At 55.2% G+C, this 23,248-nt stretch overlaps 2 protein-coding genes across 4 annotated transcripts; both read right to left on the reverse strand.

Moving 5' to 3' along the window:
• Nucleotides 1-435: 435 nt before the first annotated feature.
• Nucleotides 436-16,826, reverse strand: IRF4 (interferon regulatory factor 4). 3 transcript variants are annotated; one of them, XM_041769825.1, is made up of 10 exons: nt 16,650-16,826; nt 16,148-16,192; nt 14,718-14,956; nt 13,524-13,710; nt 12,333-12,421; nt 11,484-11,625; nt 8,980-9,087; nt 6,295-6,648; nt 2,854-2,966; nt 436-895 (listed from the first exon to the last, which is right to left on the reverse strand). In XM_041769825.1, exons 3-10 carry the CDS (start codon nt 14,931-14,933, stop codon nt 752-754), a joined length of 1,353 nt encoding a protein of 450 aa, XP_041625759.1. In that variant the 5' UTR covers nt 14,934-14,956; nt 16,148-16,192; nt 16,650-16,826; the 3' UTR covers nt 436-751. The 3 variants fall into 3 exon arrangements, with proteins under 3 accessions (XP_041625759.1, XP_041625758.1, XP_041625760.1); XM_041769824.1 differs by having other exon boundaries at nt 11,484-11,628; XM_041769826.1 differs by lacking the exon at nt 8,980-9,087 and having other exon boundaries at nt 11,484-11,628.
• Nucleotides 15,350-22,632, reverse strand: LOC121500852 (basic proline-rich protein-like). Its single transcript, XM_041772967.1, has 4 exons — nt 22,620-22,632; nt 21,720-22,561; nt 16,650-16,880; nt 15,350-16,192 (listed from the first exon to the last, which is right to left on the reverse strand). The coding sequence occupies exons 1-4, from the start codon at nt 22,630-22,632 to the stop codon at nt 15,350-15,352; spliced, it is 1,929 nt and encodes a 642-aa protein (XP_041628901.1).
• Nucleotides 22,633-23,248: the final 616 nt, after the last annotated feature.

Here is a 23,248-nt window from a genome sequence, read left to right on the forward strand (position 1 = left end):
CCATTACCAGACTGTAGGCCTTACTAAAATACACTAATCACGGGTAGCCCTAATGCTTTTTTGGTTCCAGAAAATACCAATTGGTTCTCAGGGGCGCCCGAGGAGAGAGAGCAAATGGGGGGTGGGGGTGAGACAAGGCAGGGAAGCCGTGGGGCCAGGCCCGGCCCGGCCCGGGCACAGCGGGTTAATGAGCCAGCCCGAGGCTGGAGGCACCGTGGTCCAATCCCAGCCAAAGATTCTCTAAGAGCAAGCTTGGTCTACGAGAGCGGCATCTTCTATGGGCATTAGCATGTTCCTTCTGTGGGCAGAGTCCCCTCAAATTTAGACATTAGTTCCCTGAGTAATAGTACGACACTCGTGTGCTTCTATCCCTCCAGCTAGTGGCCAACACTGAAACACAAGTTTTCTCAGTTTTCAAGCAACAGATAATCCACATCAAATTAAAGATAGCATTTAAGTCAATGTAAACACATCCTTTGGTCAACGTTCACAGTGATCCTCAAAGGCGGCAGTCCCCGGGAGACCCCGGAAACCGCGTGTCCTTAGGAATGAGCTCGCATAGACGGAGCCGGGGTGGGGTTTTTCGTTTTTTGTTTTTGTTTTTGTTCTTTTTTAAGCTCGTTCTTGCCGAGATTCTCCTCAAGGGCTGAGGTCCCAGTCGCCAGGTTTCTCAAAAGGAAAGGAGGGAGTTGGGTCGGCTGTTCCGGGGAGTCAGACACCTGCAGCGGAACGCCGCCGCCCTGGGCCTTCCTCACTCTTGGATGGAGGAGTGGCGGAGAGGCCGGTGGTAATCCTCGGGGCTGCTGACGTGCTCGGGGAGGTCGTAGCCCCGCAGGAAGTGTCCACTGTTTTGCTGAGCAAAATAGTACAGCTGTCTGGCGAGAAGAGGTTCGACCTTTAACAAGAGATTTTAAGAGACGTTATTGAAACGTGCTCCCGAGCGCCCTGCGACTGGCTCATCGTGAACGAGCCCGTGTCTCAAGGACGGTGGAGGCCGGGGTAGGCGCCCACGGGCCAAAACACGGTGGGACGTTCCCGCGGGCGCTCACACATCCCAGGCGACCAGCCCTAGAGCTCCGAGCTTCGGCGGGTTACCATCAGGGACGGTGCTTTTCAGTGACAGCCGCTTAAAATGTACGTTTGGCTAAGCCTAAGCGAATCAGGGACGTGACCAACCTAAAAGGCCGTGGGACGTGACTAGTGAGGTTGGAGCTAACTCAGGATGACTAAGGCCAATACACTTCTCCGCGACCACAGCCTGACGGGACGCAGGTGCAAATCCTGAGCAATTTACAATTCCTGGACCACCTAGATAATCCACAGATTTCTAAGGGAAAGGAAGAAGAAAGGGGCAAAATCTATGCAAGCAACAACACTGCTATTATGGGGAAAGAGAGGCCAATTGAACCCAAATTCATCTAGTTTGGCTATTTGTGTGGTTCATAGTCACCAAAAAAAAAAAAAAAAAAAATCAGCTCTCAGCATGTCCTCAATTTATAACATCTAAGGAAACAGAATACTTTGTTAATCAATTCCGCTATTAAATTGAGCCTTTATGTTATTTGATATATAGAAACTTGAGCATAATTCATATGAGATGCCTGAAATAAATTAAATCCATAATAAAAAGGAGTAGAACTTGTGGTGCACACCAATCCATCTTTCTTTTCCACCCCAGACACCTAGATTCCAGGGACCATTGCTTGAGGAACCCATCACTGCCTGATTCAGAGGATGCCTGGTGCACCCAGAACACCCTTAAAATCTGGCTGGTGCAGGAGTTTTTCACCAACTTTTGACATGTTATTTGTCAATACCAAGTTTACTTAGTTATTTAACAGTCCTGGGTGTTAACAAGATATTAATTATTGTATCAATTACTGGAGAGAATTCATGAAAAAGCCCTAAAATCTACAAGACTATATATATTTTTTGTTGTTGTTGTTGTTGTTGGTTGGTTGGTGGATTGGTTTTTGATTTTTCAAATCAAGAGGAGGAGGATTACGGGTTTACAATTAGTGTTTTATTTCAGTTTTTCAACAACAACAACAAAAAACATTATCAGAACTACAATATGACCTGAATATTTATATTATTGAGTATGATTTCTTTTACCTTTTTGTCTGGGCCCATTAATGACTCTCAAAGGTAGGCAGCAATGTGAAGTTCTCAAATTCAAAACTCTTAGGTATTCAAAGCTCTGTTTTCTGTGGCAAATTTATTCCAAATGCTATCTCTATAAATCCTTTTTTCTTTTCTATTTTATGAAAAAGGTGTTTACTTGCTGCAGTCGAACCTACTTCAAACTCTGCTAGAGAACACTGGTGGTCTGAGCTACTTAAATTCCTTGACAGAGTTAGCTTCCTCCAAATAACACATGGCCCTCGGTTTCCACTAGTTAAATAATGTCTAAAAATCCAGAAATAAAAGGGGATTTGGGAAACATTTGGGGGAACAGCAAAATACTTAAGTCAATGGACAGCTTCCCATTTGGAAAGAGCTTCTCCGTTGAGTGGAAGTCAGCTAGACGGCATTTTACAGGCAATATTAAATATGGAGAATATTAAGGGGACACTTTTACGACCAGTCCTTTTAAATCCTTATAAAATGGGAATAGGACAGTGTCATGATGGGACAAAGAAGCCCACGGTGCAGGTTTGATGAGTAGACATCTAGGGCTGGGAAGAACTTGTGGGTCCCTGGACTCCCAGCACCATTCGCTGAGCCATGCTTCCTCCCTTAGGATGTTCCCATCACTTGACATATATTTGTATTTGAGAATTTTCTAAATGGGACCCTACCCCTGATGGAAAATAGGGAAACTACATCATTTGAATGGGACTAAATACTCACGTGAGCAGTGATGAGCTTCCTTTGCCTCTGAGGATCTGGAAACTCTTCCCCGAAGCACAGAGTTACCTGGAATCTTGGCAGGGGACGGCCATGGTGAGCAAAAGCTTGCAGCTCTAGAGAACCCCACAAGAAAAAGACAGAAACAAACGACCCTGATCAGAAACGATCCTTGAACGTGCCGGGTTAAAATGGGAGGCAGAAGCTCACTGCTGATTTGGAAAACTGAAGGAGTGAGTATTCTTTATTTCTCTCAGTGGGATTTCTAACCTCAGACCCCAACAGAGAATTGCATGTCCACGTCCGTATGTGTGCTTTTCCCGAGACAGCTCTAGGTTTCACCTGATTCTTTATGGGAAACGTGCCCTGCAGATGAAGACTCTTGACTTGTAGCCCTGGAGCCAGGGCAGTGCGAAGGGTAGGAGAAAGGAGTGAAAGCTGAAGGAAAAGGAAAAGCAATGTAGCTACATTGAGGCAAAAGAATAATTTATATAAAGGAGAAATTTCATTTAAAAAAAATCAAAATTGGGACGCCTGGGTGGGTCAAGGATTGAGTATCTGCCTTCAGCCCAGGGTGTGACCCCATCGGGCTCCCTGCAGGGATCCTGCTTCTCCCTCTGCCTGTGTCTCAGTGCCTCTCATGAATAAATAAATAAAATCCTTAAAAAAATATTTAAAAATAAATAAATAAATAAATAAAAATGTTCTGATTATTTAAAAATGTCATCTCAAAACAGCTGAGCGCTTATAATCCGGTATCTGGGCCAGTCGGGACTTCTCCATGACTCAGGCGCCCCTGCAAATGCTTTCCTGTTATCTTGGGGACTGAGCACCAGCTCTGGGCAGCTGCCTCCTGCTTGGCGCGGAGCCTAAACTGTGGGACTTTGGGCTGACTTGTTGCCTGTCTCCTGCGACAGACGTTGCTTTGGAAGGAGAAAGGGGGCAGCCCGGGTGGCTCAGCGGTTTAAGCGACACCTTCAGCCCAGGGCGTGATCCTGGAGACTTGGGATCGAGTCCCAAGTCGGGCTCCCTGCATGGAGCCTGCTTCTCCCTCTGCCTCTCTCTCTCTCTCTCTCTCTCTCTCTCTCTCTGTCTCTCTCATGAATAAATAAAAATCTTTAAAAAAAAAAAAAAAAAAGGAAGGAGAAAGGTAGTGATGAAGCACCCGGCCCCACCCTCGTGGGTGTGTGGACCCTCCAGGCACCCCTCCCCGGGAAGGGCGCGGAGCAGGGAAGCCGCACGTGCAGTCCCTGGCACTGACCCGGCCCCTCGCCCACGTCCAGGAGGACCCTAAGACTCCAGCTGCTCCTAAGCCTTCCCTCCCAGCAGTTAAATGTCGCGCCTGCAGAGGAAGGACCCGCAGTGCCGCTACACCTCCTGCAAGCCGAATGCACAGCATCTTGATCAGATACGCGCCTTGTGCACCTCCAGGCTCTGCCTTCAGGGGCCGTCCCTAGGAGTCTGCGAATCCTGAATGGGCAGATATCAAAGATCTTCACTGTGCTCGTCAACTGAAGTGAAGTTTCTAACTAACTCACTGCACTGCTTGACTTCCTGCTTTTTTTTTCTTCCAGAATTCAAATCAAGCCTAACTGACTCAGTCAGATGTGTCGCAGGCATTCACACTGCTGAGGCCCGAGCCTCCACCTACACGCGCCAGCCAGACTGGCGAGTCGGCACAGTTCTCCGAAAAAGACACGTCTCAAATGCTTGATAATACGAGAACATTCTGTGGGAATCCTTGATTATGCAGAAGCTGGTCTGCACAGCTGCAGTGTTTGAGTTCACAGGTTCCTCCCTGAGCCTCAGGGACCACTTCAAGATAAGGGGGTGTAGTGAGCAAAAAGCTCAGCCCCTGGTTACGAGGAACCAAAAACAGCCCTTGCTCACAGATAAACGTTGAACCCTGGGCAGGTGAACTGAGCCCGGGGTGCTCGGGGCCGGGCCTCAAGCCCTGTGCCTCTTGTCCGGGTCCAGCTCTCAGCGCCTGGGACTTGAGGGGCACGTACAGCCTCGTGACGTGGGAGGATCTGACCTTCCTAAAACACACGTGGCGAGAAACTCACAGACACCAGTGTCCTTCCTCGGGGACGCCCTGACTAAAGCCCTAGGCGGCTTCCTCCGAGTCCAAAGAGCCCAAGACCCACGGTCTCTGAGGAGACCCAGTGCCCGCGGACCCCTCGGCCTCCGCCGCAGGCAGGGGAGGTGCAGACAGGACGGCCCCCAGCAGCCCCCGAGCCACCCCGGGCGGCCCCCCGTGATCACCACGCCGGGCCCAGCATGTGCAGAAGTCACGGTGCGGACCTGGAGGCAGTTCTGCCGACGCCGGAGAAAGGGACGTGCAGGCCCGCAGGCCCTTCTCAGCCTGGTGCTGCCACGGGTCTGGCACTCACAGACCCACGTCTCCCTCTTCCTCTTGTCACACCTCCTAGCCAAGGGCCAGTCATATAGGGACATACCCATTTGCGGGGGGGGGGGGGCACCAAAGAGAATTTGGATGAGCCTACACCCATCTGGGGAACCTAAACCCAAAAGGCTGAGCGACTGTCAGTCGTACCAAAGCACGCAGGTGCTTCACGTTTCTGTTTTAAATGAATTGAATCAGAAGCGTATTCACGGAAAGGAGAGGGACCTGAAGACCCAAAGACATGGGCATTTCTGAAAGGTACTTATCAAAGAGTAGCTTAAGGACAGGGCACAGAAAGAGTGGACAGCCGAGAGAACAGCTTTCTCCCCCAAAAAGAGGCTTCATCAATATAGATGACGGCCAAATGGATCCTCTGGATGAAGCTTCAGCACGAATGTGGCCAGTGGTTTCACAAAAGCCAGCCCAGGACTAATTTACTTGTCATGAAATCAAAACTTACTAGTTTTAGAAAATCTCACTTGAGACGTGTATACCATAGAGATACCTCAAAGCCTTCTCATGATTTCCCCTTTGCAAAGCCGGTTCCGCACACTCCCTCCTCGTCCCCCCTGCTGGAGGGTGTCTGCACGGGGCACCGCATCCCACAGCCAAGAACCCTAACGGTACACCTCTGACCCTTATCATTTTCCAAGGGACCTTAACAAATAGTAGCTTGCTGGGATCCCGCTACCAGTAAAGCGTGAACCTTCTGCGTCGGTGACTATCGGTTGAATCCCAGAATTTCTAGCTGTCCGCCTGGGCCACAATCCCCTGGAGCAAGCTCCCTTCTCTTCATGCGCCTCTGCCGATGGAGAGGAGCGGGTGGTAGAGGCAAAGGTGAGAGGTGAACACACAGGAACCCTATCTCGGGTCACGCAGGGTGGGCTCAGGGGCTCCTAGACGGAGGACCTCCGCTTGGGGTGGGAGTGACCATCTGTTTGGACCACAGTGGTGGGCACCGCGTCACCCCCTCCGTTCTGTGTCTCAGGCTCACAGGCATGGGATGCTCCATTCTAACAGAGAATTTGGCGCGTTACCTGCTAAAAACTGCTGTGTGTCGAAGAGCTTGCAGGTCTGGTCCCTCTCCAGTTTGTTGGGCCTGTCACTGCACAGGGCCAGGGGCCCATCCCAGTAGATCCTGCTCTGGCACAGTCTTTTGGCATAAAGCCCGTCGGGGGCCATCCAGAGGACCACACCCCTCTCCAAGTGGCTCAGAAGTTTCTCGATGTTTTTCCTCTGGCCATTGTCCTCTGGGTAGGGGAACAGGACCTGGTCCAGGTTACTGGCATCGTAGGTGTGCCCGTGGGAGATCCGACAGCCTTCTGGGCTCGATGTGGTCAGCTCTTTCACCAGGATCTCCCGGTAGTACAAGCAGATGTGCAGTCGGCAGTCTGCAAACACAGAGATTTCAAGGTCAGTGCCAATGGACCCAGGAGCACTGGACACCCATCAGGATCCCAAACTAAGCGACCAGAACACGTGCGCTTGGGGGGACCCTGGTATCAGTCCCAGGATATTCCACAAAAGCTAGAAAGTTCCAGCTTAAGGAAGTTCAGGAAATGCTGTACGCCCTCATCTCCCTCCTGGAGCCACAGACAGTAACAGATATTAAAGAAATCTTACAAGAAACCTATTGAATTTACGTGGCCAAAGATTTCTTCTCGTGGAAGGGGATCACGCCTTACATCGTTTTTCTGCATGATGTATTTGACTTGTGTCAGACACTTTCTGTGTCATTGTTTTAGTGTTGATGCTGGCGGTGATGACAAGAATCGTGTCTAAAATACTAAGGCACGTAGCACTGAACAAAATTCATCTTCGAGCATGGCGATCAGCTTTGATTTTTTGGAGGAGGCAAAGCCTAAGTTTAATTCCTACTAGCAGAGAGATATAATGGTGTTTCAATAAATAAAAATATTTACATCTGAAACGGCCCTAAACTACCTTTATGACGTCGCTTACATTAAGATATATATATACACACGCAAGTGCCCATTGAGGTCTTAGGGAAGGTAAGCTGTAAGACTCTAACAGCAGTGACCTCTGGGTGGTAGGAACGCAAGGTTTTTGTTTTCCAGTTTTGCCTTTCCGATGGTCATGTTAGTTTTTGTGCTGTGTATGTATGTATGACTTGTATAAAAAAATTAATTCATGAGGAAAGAAAAGAATCCATGGAGAAAAAGATGTTCTAAGGCTAAAATAACTGCACCGTCTATTATATCCATCAGTAAACCCACCTTATGGTGGGAAATTTTCCTTCAGAATATGACCCACAGACTGAAAGGACCAAGGTCGGTCTGCAAAGGGCCCCTTCACCGAAGCGCGGAAGGGCTCACGGGCCGGAGCGAGCCATCCGTGACTGTGGGGGACCCAGGAATGGGAATCACGGCTCGGCCAATGTGCTCGAGGTTGATCATTCATCTGTATTGTGCATATTCCCAAGAAAGTGACCCACAAAAGCCTCTTATTCCCCAAAGGTCGGTTTTGAGACTGAACCCTCATCACCATCTCTGTCCTCCACTCCAATTCCTGTGGCTGTAAACGCACTAGCTGGGAGCCGGGCTCTCACGGAGAGCGTTAGGCACCCGAGGCGACCCGCAGGGCAGGCCTCATTGCATCTAACGTCCTCAGGAATCACGAGGTCACAGCGACATAATAGCTGTTTACCCCCCACCCTCCAGGCACCCACACAGGTCTTAGGTGCTTAAGAGAAGGCTTAGAACGTTTCTAAAAACAAGCACAAGTCTTGCTGCTCAGAAACACCCCCCTTCCGTCCCGTAGGACCATGTGAGAAAAGAGGCAGCAGCCTCGTTCAGAGCTGTAGAGCCGAGAAGAGGTAAGTGGTGAACCTGGAAGCAGGAAAGGTGCCCAGAATCCCTGCCACCTTGATAATTTATTTTATTCCATCGCTGTTTTTTTTTTTTAAAGCCCGAGGGGAAGGGGATAATTCATTCTGAAGCTTAGGCTACTCATGTTTAACATAATTACGCATCTCATTTTAAAACAACCCAAAATACTATCCAAAAATAAATAAATAAATATACAGGCAACACATATGTTTCATGAACCTTGAGGTGCCTTCCTTAAAACAGGTAGGATCTCTGAGCTTGTAGGAATCCTTTTAGAAGTGAAACTCTGAAAGCAGATCTAATCCAAATTTTTCGCAAGACATACCGAATTTCAGAGGAAGAGCGCCACGTCCATTGCTTTCAGGCGCACAAATGTGGCAGAGAGGGGAGCAGGACTCCCGTCCCCAGGAGGCCAGACAGGAAGACCTACCTGTGACTAAGCCTGGAAGGATGATCAGCTTTTCAAAATGAGAAACCCTTGTGTATTTTTCCTAAGAGATTCTACTACATTGAGAGAATATTGGCTGAAGCGGGGCCAATATTGGTGTATCGAGCTGGGGCGTTTGCGTGTTCCTGGAAATTCAGATAGTTGTCGGTGGAAACCTTAAAACAACTGGACTCAAGCCAGCATTCAGAATCAAAAGCTGGCTTCTCGGTGCTGAGTGTTCTGCCGATGCTTCTGGCTCACACCCGCGGGAGTCAGATGTGTCCACACCGGCTCTAGCCCGGGTGGAAGAAGCCAGCACCGCGGCCTGTGCCCAGGGACACCACCCCCACCCCACACCCACCCCAGCAAGTGTACCCAAAGGTGGAAGGTGAGGGCGGGGCGCGGGCAGCCTGCTGTGCGGCTCCAGGAGGGAACGCTGCACTCACCTGAGAGCGCCAAGGCTTCGGCAGACCTTATGCTTGGCTCTATGGGGATTCCTGGGGCCTGGGACTCAGGCGGGGCACAAGCATAAAAGGTTCCTGTCACCTGGCAACCTGCATTCGTAAATAAGAGTCAGATAATGTCTAAACAGAGTCTGTCCAACCAAGACGCAAGGGAGGTCTCCTCTCCCTGGGTTGTGGCCGCTGAGCCCCTGGGGACGCACCAGCCCTGGGAGGGAAGCGCCAGGGGCCCTGCGGGGAAGACTGGGGGCATCCTCCAGGGGCAAAGAGAGGCCGAAGCCCAAATCAGGGAAAACACAAGACTGAAGGAAGAAGGAGGGTTTTCAGAGCCGGAAGGAAACCTGGAACCATCCCTCTGTAAGTTTTTCTCTCTTGTCTTAAACTCAGCGAGCACCTCCGTCACCTCACATAACCACCCTGTGCGTGTGCTGCGTCGGGGGGATACTCAAGCTCTGCTCTCCTACGGCTTTTAATACGATGCAGTATTGCGGACTGTCGTCACCATGGGTGTTCGGGTCCCCAGGGCTCGCTGGTCCACTACCCGCCAGTCCGTACCTGTGAGCGGCGTCCCTCCGTAACTACCCTGACCAACGGGATGACCCAGGTCAAGGAGATCTACCCTGTCCTGTCCACACAGCGGGGTCATAGGAGAGCTGAGAGCTCAGGTCTGCCTGAGTTCCGCTGCCAAAGGGCCCAATCAAAAACTTACAAGTTGTTCACACCACATTTATCTAACTCTCTATTCCCGGGCTCAGGAGCAAAACCGAACCATGAGCCCTGGCTGCCCAGTAGCTGCAGGTCACGTTACGCAATAACGGAGAAAGAATATGTAATAGGACACGGTTTTGGTGGCACCTCATCTGCTGTCAACTATGCCTCCACGCCGAGTGTGCCAATCCCGTATTTCCGTAGAGTTCGAGGCATTGCCCTGTTACTGAGGTTCTTATTCAACAGAGCCCGATGCACTAGACACAGGAGTGAACCTCAGCAAGTGGTTCCAGGGGGGCCAACTCCTCCACAGCGGGATGGAAAGCAACCTTTGTTGCAAATCGCTCTTGAAACGCTAGTGCAATCAAATTCTGGGCTTTTCTGGAAACTTGCCACTGAACGTGAATCTCAAATCCCATAACGCCAAAACCGACTTGAACACGATCAGTAAAAAGGGAGCTGACCACATTGCGAAGAACCCAGTACTCCTAGAACACACAGAAGGATCCGATCCTGACCCGCTCGGGATTCCTACCCAACCACCTAACCCTGAGTCCTGGAAGCCTGTGCTCCGCTCGGTACACCATGAGGTTCTCTCTGTGGGGTTAACCGGTGCTTCCACGGAGACATCTCACCTCGACGTCTGGGGAGCTCCTACGGGCAGAGGACCCCAAGCGCCCGGGGTAGGCGAAGCTCTGGACCCAACACCTCTGCGGCTTTTCTCTTCTTAGTATTTACTCATTGCATTCGTACTATCACTTCTAGTCCCCAAATCACTCTGATGGGCACCGCATCGGGGTCGGGGTAGGTGAACTCCCGGCCCTGTGGGGCTCGAGCTCCTGAGCTCAGGATGGAGAGCCACATGCTCCACGAGCTGAGCGGCCGGTGGCCGGGGGGCACAGTCGGCTCCTGGGGTCCCGTAGGGGAGGGCCCGGCACAGCTGGAGCACGCCCACTTAGGGGCGGCCAGAAAGCGGCAGAGCAGCAAGGCCATCGGTCCCGTCAGCATTCGGGACAGTCCCGGGGGAAGGCTGACCAAATCTATCACTTTTCACCCAAGATTATTTAGGGAAGATGAAAGATGCTAACCTATCAGACAGAGAACTCAGGAGACAGAGCCAACCAGCCTGACGTCTGAGACCCCCTGGCTTCAACAAAAGGCTGGGTTCGGGGACCCGAGGTCGAACTCCAGCCCCTCGGTTTTCACTGGGTAACTTTGGGCATTCCTTATGTGGTGCGATTTTGCCCCAAAAACAGCGGGGCAGTTTGTAGCTGCCTGGGTTAGGTCTCTGCAATGTTTATTTTCTTGTTTTTATGTATTCATTCATTTATTTTGACATTAGTGCCCCCTTTCATTTTTTCTGCTTTTTTTTTTTAATTTTTTAAAAAAGATTTCTATTCATTTCCTTGAGAGAGAGAAGCAAGAGTGCGCAAGCGGGGGGTGAGGGCAGAGAGAGGGAGAAGCGGGCCCCCCACTGAGCAGGGAGCCTGTTGGGCCTGGTCCCAGCCCAGCGTGAAGGGAACCAGGGCAGACCCTAACCGAGTAAGCAGCAGCCGCCCGGAACCATGCCTGTGATGTTTAAATAAGGTCTCGCATCAGGCGGTGGGCAGCCAGGTGCTGGCACAGGTAGGTCGCTGTCAGCAAGCCTTGGAGCACCTCCAAGGTGGAGAGCACCCTCTCTCCCTCACTGCCCGGGAGAAGGGCAGGAGCCGGGGCAGCGCCGGGGATGGGTCGGGGGAGGCCGGGGCCCCGGGCCAGGTGTGCTCTGCTGCACCCCTTACCATTTTCACAAGCCGGGCCCTGCCAGTGGTGGCCGCGGGATCCAAACGTCACCGGACACTGATACGGGATCTCTGCGTGGGGCTGATCAGGGATGTATTCCCTCCAGCCTCGCTCGTGGGGAGGCATCATGTAGTTATGAACCTGCTAAAGGAATATGAGGGCGCGGCTGAGACGAAAAGCCACCAGCCGGGCAGGGACCAGCGGCTGCCCTGCGAGAGGGGGGCCGATTCCTTTTAATCAGCTCCCGGCAGAACCTCTGAAGTCGCTCACAGCCGCATCGTTTTATCACCTCGAGAGACTCTGGGGTGAAAAGCTCATCACACTAGGTGGAAAGTAGCCATAAAGACTCAAGAGGCACAATGAAGACAGTGTTGTAAGGAACGATTTGTCTAAAGCTTCGTCATATGGCTGAACCTGGCACCAAAAGTCCTGCAGGGAAATCTGCTTTCTCCTACCCACCAGAGTGAAGCAAACAGAGCCGTAATTCACATCAGAAAAGTCTGAGGAGATCAGCTGCCCTGTGGTTTCACATGATAAAGTGCTACTTCCAAAAATTTTCATCTCCCCGAAAAGATGTTTCCCAGATTTCAGAATCGGGCGAAATCTGCGCTAACGGGCAGACGCGTTCGCCTCTCCTCTCCTGAAAACCAGCACCGAGAGCAACACCAGGTGGGAAGTGAGACATTCGTCCCATGATTGGGGACAGGGTTCGGCTGGTTGACTAATAACAAAAACAAAGTGCTGCTGTTTTTGTTTGTTCACTTTTCCTGCTGCGTGGGGCCCGCTGGCTCACTTGGCCTCGCCCAGACCCAGCCTCCCCTTCCAGGAGCCCGTACTCTCCGCTGTACCTGCGCTGGCAGCGAGGTGTAGGGAGCCGTCATGGTGTAGGGGTGGCTCATGGTCATCTGCGGGTCCTCCAGGGTGAGCTGCTTTGCTCCTACGCGTTTGGGCCAAAGGCAAATGGCAGAGTGTGAAAAAAGGAACTGTCATAAGTAAAAGTGAAATCTTAGAAAAATGCATGAGAGTTTAATTCCTAGAAGGCATAACGGTGTTGACAAATAAGACAGTTTTTCAGCCATTCCCAGGGGCGATTAGCCCTTAAAGTGATTTCTGCGAGGTCTGACTTATGTAGGACAGGTAGGGAGGGAGCTGGAACGCCGCGTGTGAGTGCACCTCGTCACACGCAGGGGCCCACCAGCAGGATGTGCCACAGGTGGAGTCATCTCTCTGGTTTGTGTGAAATGCAGATTCTTGAGCTCTACTCTGACACGCTGGTCAGGAACTTGGAAAGAGAAGACCCGAATTTCAATAAGCATCCCAATTGGCCACAGTATACTCTAAAAATCGGCATTTTTATTACTATGATTAGTAATACTACCTGCATGCTTCCTTTCTACAGAATGGTCACGTGAAATACTGATAAGTAAAGATAAAACTTTGAATGGGTTTTCTTTTCTTTTTTTTTTTTGGAAAAAATGGGCCCATATCTGACACCAGTAGAAATAACTAAGAAACATGCGCACACATGGATGTGCGTACGCCTGCGGGCAGAGAGCTGGAACCTGAGAAGTTATCCCACACTAGCACAGGAGCTTCAGTTCATGGCCCTGAGGATTTGGGCAAAGAGCCTGTTGGGCTTGAACATGAGGCAGGAGGCAGGCAGGCTATAAAAAGAAAGAAAGAAAAAAAATGGAAAGAAAGAAAGAAAGAAAGAAAGAAAGAAAGAAAGAAAAGAAGAAAGAAAGAAAGAAAGAAAGAAAGAAAGAAAGAAAGAAAGAAAGAAAGAAAGAAAGAAAGAAAGAAAAGAAGAAAGAAAGAAAGAAAGAAAGAAAGAAAGAAAGAAAGAAAAGAAGAAAGAAAGAAAGAAAAGAAGAAAGAAGAAAGAAAAGAAAGAAAGAAAGAAAGAAAGAAAGAAAGAAAGAAAAAAGAAAGAAAGAAAAGGGAAAGGAAAGATAAGAAAAACCGACCTTCAGAATGAGATTGAGGCCTCAAGGGTGTCAGGCTGCCCATGTTCCGTACCCCAGTCTAGGAAGTCCCACCTTTTTTGGCGCCCTCAGGCACAATCCTGTACACTTTGTAGGGGTCCGAGATGTCCAGCTGGCTCCTCTCCACCAGCTCCTCAAAGTCATTGCTCTTGTTCAAAGCGCATCGTAAGCGAGTCTTCCAGGTCGGAGGGTCGGGCTTGTCTATGCCTTCTCGGAACTTTCCTTTAAATAGTGCCCAAGCCTTGTGGAAACGAAGGGAGGAGGCAAAGTTAAAATACAAGGTTTTTTTCTTTTTAATAATAAATTTATTTTTTGTTGATGTTCAATTTGCCAACATACAGAACAGAAAAAAAAGAACCTGAGAATTGTATTTCTAAAGGGAAGAATGAGGCTTCTGCGATTTACACGGGACAGAAGCCCAGCAGGTGTCCTCCTGGTGGAGCAGTTTCAGCTTTGGGCTCTATCAGGGCTTCCCGGAGGTCTGGGTGCTTAGGGGGAGGTCTGGGTGCTTGGGGGGAGGTCTGGGTGCTTCAGGAGGGTGGGGAGGGGCAAAGAGCACCTGGGCCCTGGTCACTGCATCTGCAATTCTCTGTCCCGGAGCTGGGGGAGCTGCGGGGGGCAGTGGGGGGGGCCTGCAGGGGAGGCTGCAGGGGGGCTGCGGGGTGGGCTGCAGGGGAGGCTGCAGGGGAGGCTGGAGGGAGGCTGCAGGTGGGCTGCAGGAGAGGCTGCAGGGGGGCTGCGGGGTGGCCTGCAGGGGAGGCTGCAGGGGAGGCTGCAAGGGGGGCTGGGGGTGGGCTGCAGGAGAGGCTGCGGGGGGCTGCGGGGGCTGGGGAGGCAGGGAGGGACAGCGGGGGGCCTGCAGGGGGGGCTGCGGAGGAGCAGGGGTGGCTGGGGCTGTGGAGGCTCAGACCCTCCAGGGACTCCCCGCGGAGTCCCCAGGCCGCCGCGCTCCGCCTGCAGGTGTCAGGGCGGTCCCGGTCCCGGAGCGCAGGTCGCTGGGCGCCCCGGGGTCATCCCACCCCCACACTCAGACCCAGACCAGGCCCGGAGGGAGACCTGGAAGGAGGGAGTCAGAGGGACGCGGAGATAGGGACGCGCGGGGAGGGGAGGCCAGACAGGGGGTGGGGCAGTCTCCGGGGACCACGCGGCCGGGGCGGGAGGGCGGGGCGGGAGGACGGGCCCAGCACCCCCCGCCCCAGGTGCCGGGTCGGCGGCCGGGATGCTCCCCGCGCCCCGCGCCCGCCCCACCTTGAAGAGCGCCGCGTCCTCCTCGCGGTTGTAGTCCTGCTTGCCCGCGTGCTTCCAGGGGATGCGGAAGATGCTCTTGTCCTCGTTCTCCCACACGAGCCCCGGGTACTTGCCGCTGTCGATCTGGTCGATGAGCCACTGGCGGAGCTTCCCGTTGCCGCAGCTCACGGCGCTCATGCCGAAGTCCCCGCCGCGGCCGCCGCCCTCCAGGTTCATGCCCCGCCGCGCTCCGCCGCCGCCTGCCCGCGCCGCGACACCGGCGTCAGCGCCGCACCCGCACCCGCACCCGCACCCGCACCCGGCACCCGGCACCCGGCACCCAGCACCCGGCACCCGGCACCCGGCCCCCGGCCCCGCGCAGACGCCCGGCACGTGGGGCGCCCGCCGTCCGTGCGCTCCCGGGGCCCGACCTCCCCATCCCGGTCCCCCCGGGGCCCCCCAGCCCCCCCCACGGCCCCGCACCTGCACCGCCCCCGGGGCCCAGCCGCGCACCGCACCCGACCGAGGCCGAGCGCCCCGGGGACACGGGCCAAGGAGCCGCGAGGTCCCAGGGCCCCCCCACCCCCGCAGCCGCGGAGGCCCCGGTGACCGAGGACCCCTCGGGACCCCCCCTGGGCCGCGGACTGGGACCCTTAGTCCTGCGCGGAGCCCCCCGCAGCCCCTCGGCCGCATCCCGCCCCCCGCGTGGCCTCGGGGGCCCGGGCTGAGCTGGGACGCCCTCCGCGGAGCCCGCAGCAGGGTCCCCGGGATGGAGGGCCGGGGAAGGGGGCCCGGGGATGGGGACCCGGGGGGCCGGGGATGAGGGCCCGGGGATGGGGGCTCGGGGATGGGGGCTGGAGGTTGGGGGCCCGGGGATGGGGGCCCGGGAATGGGGGCCCGAGCTGAGCTGGGGCGCCCTCCGCGGAGCCCGGAGCAGGGTCCCCGGGATGGGGGCCGGGGAAGGGGGCTCGGGGATGGGGGCTCGGGGATGGGGGCTCGGGGATGGGGGCTCGGGGATGGGGGCTCGGGGATGGGGGCCGGGGATGGGGGCCGGGGATGGGGGCCGGGGATGGGGGCTCGGGGATGGGGGCTGGAGGTTCGGGGCCCGGGGATGGGGGCCCGGGGATGGGGGCCCGGGGATGGGCGCCAGAGGTTGGGGGCCCGGGGATGGGGGCCCGGGGATGGGGGCCGGAGGTTGGGGCCGGGGATGGGGGCCCGGGCCGAGCCGGGGCGCCGTCCGCAGCAGGGTCCCCGGGATGATGGGTCGGGGGATGCGTCCCCGGGATGGGGGGCCGCGGGGTCGGGGCACGGGGTGAAGGGGGCCGGGACTCTGCGAGGCGCCGTCCGCAGCAGGGCCCCGGGATGGGGCCGGGGCCGGGGCCGGGTTCGGGCCTCCCCAGGACGCGCTCCCCCCAGCCCCCGCCCGCGCCCCCGCCCCGCCGCGACCTTACCTCGCCCCCGACTCGGCGCTGAGGCCGCGCTGGTCCCAAGTTCAACTGGTGAAGCCGAGTAAGTGTCGAGGTGGGAAAGAGGAACTTATAAAGCTTAAAAGCCCGCTGGGGCGGAGCCGGGGGCGGAGCTGGGCGGGCAGCGCGGCGGGACCTGGGTCGGGGGAGGGGGCGCTGCTGGCGGGGACGGGGCGCGGCGGGGGAGGCCGGGCCGGGCCGCGGGAGCGCGTGGCGGCGGGGGGGGGCACGGGGGGCGCTGGGAGACTGGGGGTGCTGGGGGACAGGGGTGCTGGGGGACGGGGGGTGCTGGGGGACGGGGATGCTGGGGCACGGGGGGTGCTGGGGGGACGGAGGTCTCTGGGCGCACGGGGGGCTCTGGAGACACGGGGGTCTCGGGACACGGGGGGGCTCTGGGCGCACGGGGGGCTCTGGAGGGGACCCCGTGTGCCGCGGGGCCCCGTCCGCTGTGCCCGGGCAGGCCCAGCACCGCGCGGGGCGAGCGCACCTGCAGCAGGCGGGCGGCGGGCCCCCGCGGGAGGCTTCCTGCCCAGGGCGGGGCGCGGAAGGGGACCTCGCTGAGCTCTCCTGGCGGCTCCTGGCGGCGGCGCGGCGAGGGCGGGAAGTGGGGCCCGGTGCAGGGGACCTCACCTGCACAGCTTGCACCCGAGCCCGAGCAGCCGCGGCGGACGCGGCCCCCCTCCCCCGGGATGCAGCTGGCGCCTCGAGCCCCCAGGAGCTGAGAAATCGGGAGGGAACTCGGGGCTCCCCTGGAGCTGGGCAGCGCCTCGGAGGCCGTCTGCGAGCTGGAAACGCTCCCAGACCTCTGTGTCCATTAAAGCAGGGTCCCCAGGTGATGCGCGGGGGCCCCCCCCGACCCAGTTAAGGCAGCAGGAGGGCGGGGGGGGGGTCTGCAAGCGCCCAGCCCTGCGCTTCAGTTCACCTTGCAATGACCGCGCCTAACCTCAGTCCGGCAGGAAGAGACTTGCTGGTGGGGCTTGGATGCCGGGAGAGGACCAGCATTTGAAAGGACCTGCGAGTTCACTTAATTTCCCCAGATGTCCTTAATATTCAAGCGAACTGCGTGTGCATCTGCCCGCTGCGCTTGCCGCAGAGCATCTGGGATGCTTCCAGCATGTTGGTGCACTTAGCAATTTCAGGTAAACCGTCAGATCACCGGTTTCTATATGATTTCAGACCACCACCAGCCTAGGTCAATTTGCGACTTTTGAAAAGCTTTTGATTTCACTTACCTCTCAGTTTTTCTCTTTTGAACTCACGTGTAGGCTCGATGTCTCCTATCCAAAGGAAAACCTGAGTTTGGGCGACAGCAAAACAGGCGGTGATGTGCGGCTTAGGTCCGCCTTCCCTGACCCTAAGGGACTTTCTCAGAAGTTAACAGGATGCTATATTTTTATTCACCCAAGCAAGTTTTCCATTATCAGAGTCTGTGTTATAAACAACAAAGCTTTGTTCAGAGAAAACTCCAGTCACAACCCATTTTTCTTCCTCTCTTCTCCTTTCACAGATTCATTCATTTAGCAGACTTTTCTGAGCACCAGCTCCACGTCACAAACTACTGTAGGCACTTGGGTCACCTAAGGGGACACAGCAGACACCACCGCCTTCACGTTGCGCCAGGTCCTGATCAGTAGCTTCCTTTCCCCAGAGGGTTCTCAACACATAGAAAGAGATTGCTAAGAACAAAAATGGCAAGGGAGCTTCTTGCACTTTCCTCCACGTGTCTTCTGCACTAGGTTCAGTTAGTTTCAGCATCTTTTTCACTCATCTAGAAGAAAACAACAGTCATTGTATGAAACTTTCGGAGACTTCACATCAGCCTTGCTTTATTTATTTTTTTGTATATATTTTTTTCATTGGAGTTCAATTTGCCAACATGTAGTATAACACCCAGTGCTCATCCCGTCAGGTGCCCCCCTCAGTGCCCGTCACCCAGGCACCCCGTCCCCCCGCCCACCTTCCCCTCCACAACCCTTAGTTTCCCAGGGTCGGCGTCTCTCCTGTTCTTCACCCTCTGATTTTCTCAGCCTTGTTTTACAATGTGATTGCTCAGTGTGGGACCCAATCTCCGGACAGGGCCATAGGCAGATGCTCAACCACTGAGCCAAAAAAAAAAAAAAAAAAAAAAGAACGTGATTGCTAATCTTCAACGCCATCTTCTGGCTTATTCGTTTGTCATATTAATTTGCTAGAAGTGATTTTTTTTTTTGTTTTAATGATGAGATGAATACAAAGAATGACATATCTTCAACATATAAAAAATAAATGATATATTTTAAACACTGAAGCTCTTGACATCCTCATTAACCCCGGGGGAAGGGGACGAGTAAATAGGTAGGAGTTGCCAATTACTCACCAAACACTTACATCTTAGTCATAGTTGAAGCAAAAATGACAACAATTTTTAAGTTCAGCCTTCCCCCCACACACAGACACACTCACGTAAACTAAAGGGTTCTTGGGTAACAGAAGAACTAGACATTTATCTCCAAATGTCACAACCTTTTAAACAGCGAAGACACATAGGAAATCAGCCAATTGAGTGTCCATCCGAAACAGAAGCTGATCATTGTATTCTGTGAGGAGGCCACGTGAGGAGGCGAGTGGTCCAGAAGCTGTGAATGGGGCACAGTCCGCAGGGAGCAGTGCAATTTCCCATTTACAGTATCATGAAAAGACTGTAAGACAGGCTAAATTTACTTACACTCAGTATGTTGAGAAATCAGTCTTTTAAAATTATACATTCGTATGCAAGAAAAATATTTTTAAATTTTGTTTATTTGAGAGAGAGAGAGAGAGAGAGAGAGAGCATACGTACGTGAGAGAGAGGGGCAGGGGGAGGGAGAAGCAGGCCCCCCAGTGAGCAGGGAGCCCGACGCAGAGCTCCATCCCAGGACCCCGGGATCTCGGCCTGAGCCGAAGGCAGATACTTAACCAACTGAGCCACCCAGGAGCCCCGATAAAAATATTTCTTAAAACTCATACTAGACACAAAAATATATCATAGGAATCTGGTTTTTGACGAAGCCATTTTCTCACTAATTTATTTTTTTAAAGGGTGCGGCACTATAATTAGTTAAAAAGCAATACAGCTATATCCTTGAAAAAGTTGAAAGGGCGATTATTTATAATTACTGGTAAACATCAGGAAAATACTGAAAATGTCTTATTGTGATGATGTAGAATCATATAGGATAAATATCTCCTCTTGGGCAGTTTGTGAATGTTAAATATTACTATTAACTACGCATTTTGTAATGCGGTATTATCATGCTCTTACTATTATAAATAGTGATACTATGTATTATATTAGTGCTACTAGATGACTCCGTACATCTACATGGTGTCACTATGCATTGCAGCACGTAGTCCTAATGATATTATGTGGCGGCATCGCAGGTCTCGGGTAGCAACGTACAATATACTTGGTAACATTGTAACAGGCGCTGCGCGCTGCACTCTTCCCCGCGCTACAGTAACAGACCCCGTACCGAAGTACAGTACTATAGCGTGATCACAGGACAGCACTACTGACAATTAAGTGCTCGAGTAGGAGGGTCAGCTAGGTCTGGTTCAAATCCGAGAGGTCTTGGGTGGACTTTTTTTTTTTTTTTAAGATTTTCTTTATATATTCACGAGAGACATGGAGAGAGAGAGAGCGAGAGGCAGAGACCCAGGCAGAGGGAGAAGCAGGCTCCATGCGGGGAGCCCGACTCGGGACTCGATCCCGGGACCCCGGGGTCACGCCCTGAGCCCAAGGCCGGTGCTCCACCGCTGAGCCCCCCGGGCGCCCCTGGGTGACCCATTTAGCCAAAGTCTAAACCTCACACATACAGAGAAGGTGCCGGCTCTCTTGCTGCGCTAACGTGTGCCAGGCCGAGGAGGAGCGGCTCAGCCCAGAGCTTGGCTTAACCAAGTGTTCAACAAACTGGGTCCCTTATCATCATGTTGCGCTTCCACGTGAAGGGTTTCCTAGACTTTATCTCCATCTCGCAGCCGAATCTGCACAGTGAGGGCGGCGATACGCACCCCATTGTGCAGATGAGGAGGGAGGCCCACCGAGATCCCAGGGGTTGGCCCAAGGCCACGTTCTGACCGAACCGACCGAGTCCTTTCCCTTGGGTACAGGTATTTAGCGGCCTGTCGCATTAATATTTCAGGATCAGCCTCTAAGCACCCGCCTGTCAGCCCGCTGGGGGCATTTTCCCTTCAGTTGGGTGCTCACTGGTTAGGGCAATGTGGGGGAGACGCAGCCTTCCCAACCCTGCGCCCCTCGTCTGTGAACTGGAGGTCGGCAGCAGGCAGCCGCTGAACCTTGTTCCAACCCCAAAGTAACTGCTGCCTTATTTCTGCTCAAACTTAAAACCATTAACGACAGCCCAGTGGCCTTTCTGGTTATGGCGAATTCCGAATAAGAAAAGTTGTGTCTCGTTTCGTTGCGTTCTTACGTCGTGGCCCTAACCACTGATCTCCATCCGTCCTCACAAAGCTGTATTCACTTGGAGGAAACTGGAGGAAACAGGTGCTGCTTCTCAACCTCTACCCGCGAGTGTTCAGTCCTTCGGGGGAAAAAGATTCTAAACTTACAAGCAACCCATACAGGAGAGGAGTCGGGATGGAATACTCTGGAAATGAAATGGTACGTTAAATGCTTTCACCGAACTTCCAGTGGAAAATGATTGTATCGGTCTTTCTTCGTAAAGAGAGAAATTCGAATGCCAGTGTGGTGCAGAAACGTGATTATTTTCTCATGCAGAGTCGCGGACCCTTTCCTAATTTAATGTGCAAAGTGCCCGGAGTCTGCTCGGGAAGGAACTTCGCAGAGTTCCCCCATCAGGTGCGCTTCCAGAACGCGGGCCGTTCAGCACTAGCGCGTGAGCCCCTGGGGCAGAGCCCACATGCGTGGCTCTTCCTCAGGCCCAGTGCGCCCCCCGCTTTCATGCTTACGGGAAATTGGTCCTTTTAATCCATTTTAATCCATTGATAGAAGGTCACAAGGTCACAGACGCTAAGGCAGCGTTGTCTCCTTTGGCGAAGTGATGTGGCTCTTGGCGAGGGATGCTGGACGCTGCCGACTGTGTTCACCACGCCAACGGGAGCACAACTGCAGTGTCACCTGAGAGCCGGAGCGACGGGTGGCAACCAGGCAGGCTGGGCCGACTCCACCCGTTTGCAGCAGGTCCTGAGGACCCTCGGCCGTCCGCTGTCCTTCCGGCTGAGTATCCTGAGACGACGCACCGTTATTTTCAAGTGTGGTTCTGCTGCGGAGGGTCGGGGCGTGTGGGGTGGTGGGGCCTGTGCATCGCCAGCAGGTCCCGGAGACCCCAGAGCCTAGGCCCGCGGGGCTCTTCGTGCTTACGCGGTCGTTCGCCGGCTGGTTGTCCTACCTGAGAAGCCAGGCTGACCAAGCAGCATCTGGCGGGGACCTGCCTGGTCACAGAGACAAGGGGAACCATCCAGGGGAACCAAGCTGTTCCTCAAGCTTGACGTCACCGAGCCTCGTGCTCCCCTGTTGTGGGGCAAGAAGCTCCCGGAAGGAGGGGAGCCCAGGAGTCACAGGGGTAAGTAGAGGCAAGTAGCCGGGAGTCTTGGGCCAGGGGGGCGACGAGGAGGCGGCGACGGCCCGATGGAGAGGCCGTGGGGCGCGCGGGAAGTGTCCTGTGGATGCTGCGGCGAGCGGTGGGCTGATCGGGGACGAGGCGGGGGCCCTTGAGGTGGCACCCCGACGTCCAGGCCAGTGGGTGGGTGCTGCACTTCCCTTGGGGTCGGCGCCCCTCCGACCGCCCGGCACCGGGACACAGAATCCTCTGCGGCTCGTGTTTGAGTCACAGCTTTGTGCCGCGGGCCTTGGACGGCGGCCTTGTGGGGGGACGCTTGGGGACCGCCCGGGGCACCAGCACAGACCCGGCCACGGAGGCGGGCTGCGGGCCTGCCGGTGCCGCGGACTGGCTGCCTGCAGTGTGGACACCACAGAGTCGGAGGAGGAAGCGGCTCGGGAGGGAGGAAAGCCAGATGCAGGGCCCATGGCAAGGCCGCAGCGCGCAGGGGGGTGCGGAGGTCGAGGCCTGGCCCGGTGAGGCCGGCGGTGCCAGGGGCGGGCGGCGGGCCCGTGGCAGGTGGTGGAGGCCGGCAGGGGGTCGGCACCCACACAGGCAGGGAGGAGGCGGGAGAGGGGGCGCCCCCCGCGGTTGAGGGACGACCCGCAGGAGGTCCTTAGGCCACGTGACGGTGGCTCCACGCGGCGTTCAAGGCCTCTGCCCAGGGCAGCTGACTGGAGCACCAGGGACGAAGTCCATTTAAGCCCGGATCTCGGGAAGCTCCCAGCTCCCTCTTTTCCAGACTCCCCCACCGCGATTCCTTTGGAGGCTCCCAGGCAGGAGCAGAGGCCACGGCTTGGTGCTGGGGGAGAGGCGTGAGAGGGGGGCAGTGAGACCCGCACGGCGGGCACCTGTCGCACCTGTCGCACCCATCGCACCTGTCGCACCTGTCGCAGGGCAGGCCCTGCAGTGGCTCCTGGGCGCCCGGCCACAGGCGGACGGGCTGGGGCCTCGTGGGAACGCGCTGCCCTTTGCCCGCCCCGTTGTGACCAGGGGCAGTGACGCGGGCACCATGGCTCCCCGCACAGAACGGCTGGGACCCGGGCTTCAAGGGTGCAGTGTCAGGGCGGCCCGGCCCCCTCCCACCCTCACCTGGCCCTGGGCCTCATGCCACGCACCTGCTGTCTACCTGGTGCCCACCTGCTGCCTCCGTGCCATGCACTTGCCGCTCACCTGGCGCCCACCTGCTGCCTCCATCCCCACGCTGGTCCTGCGGATGCAAAGCCATGCAGACTTGGGGTTGGGTGCCCTGGTACGCGGCGTCTGCACCCTGCGTTTGTCTGCCCCGCTTGCCCCCCATGTGCCCCACCTGCAGGGAGGGGAGGCAGAGACATGACTCCAGGCACCTCCCTCCCACCCTGGTCACCGCCCCAAGACCCTGCCTCCGCCCAGACACCTGCGGAGCAACCGAGGGAGGGACACGGGTTCGGTTCCCTCTGAGCAGCCCTTGCAGCCGCACGGGTCCCGGGGCACTCAGCGGGCCGGTCGG

Source organism: Vulpes lagopus, chromosome 10 (genome assembly GCF_018345385.1).
Source record: "Vulpes lagopus strain Blue_001 chromosome 10, ASM1834538v1, whole genome shotgun sequence".
NCBI lineage: Eukaryota > Metazoa > Chordata > Mammalia > Carnivora > Canidae > Vulpes > Vulpes lagopus.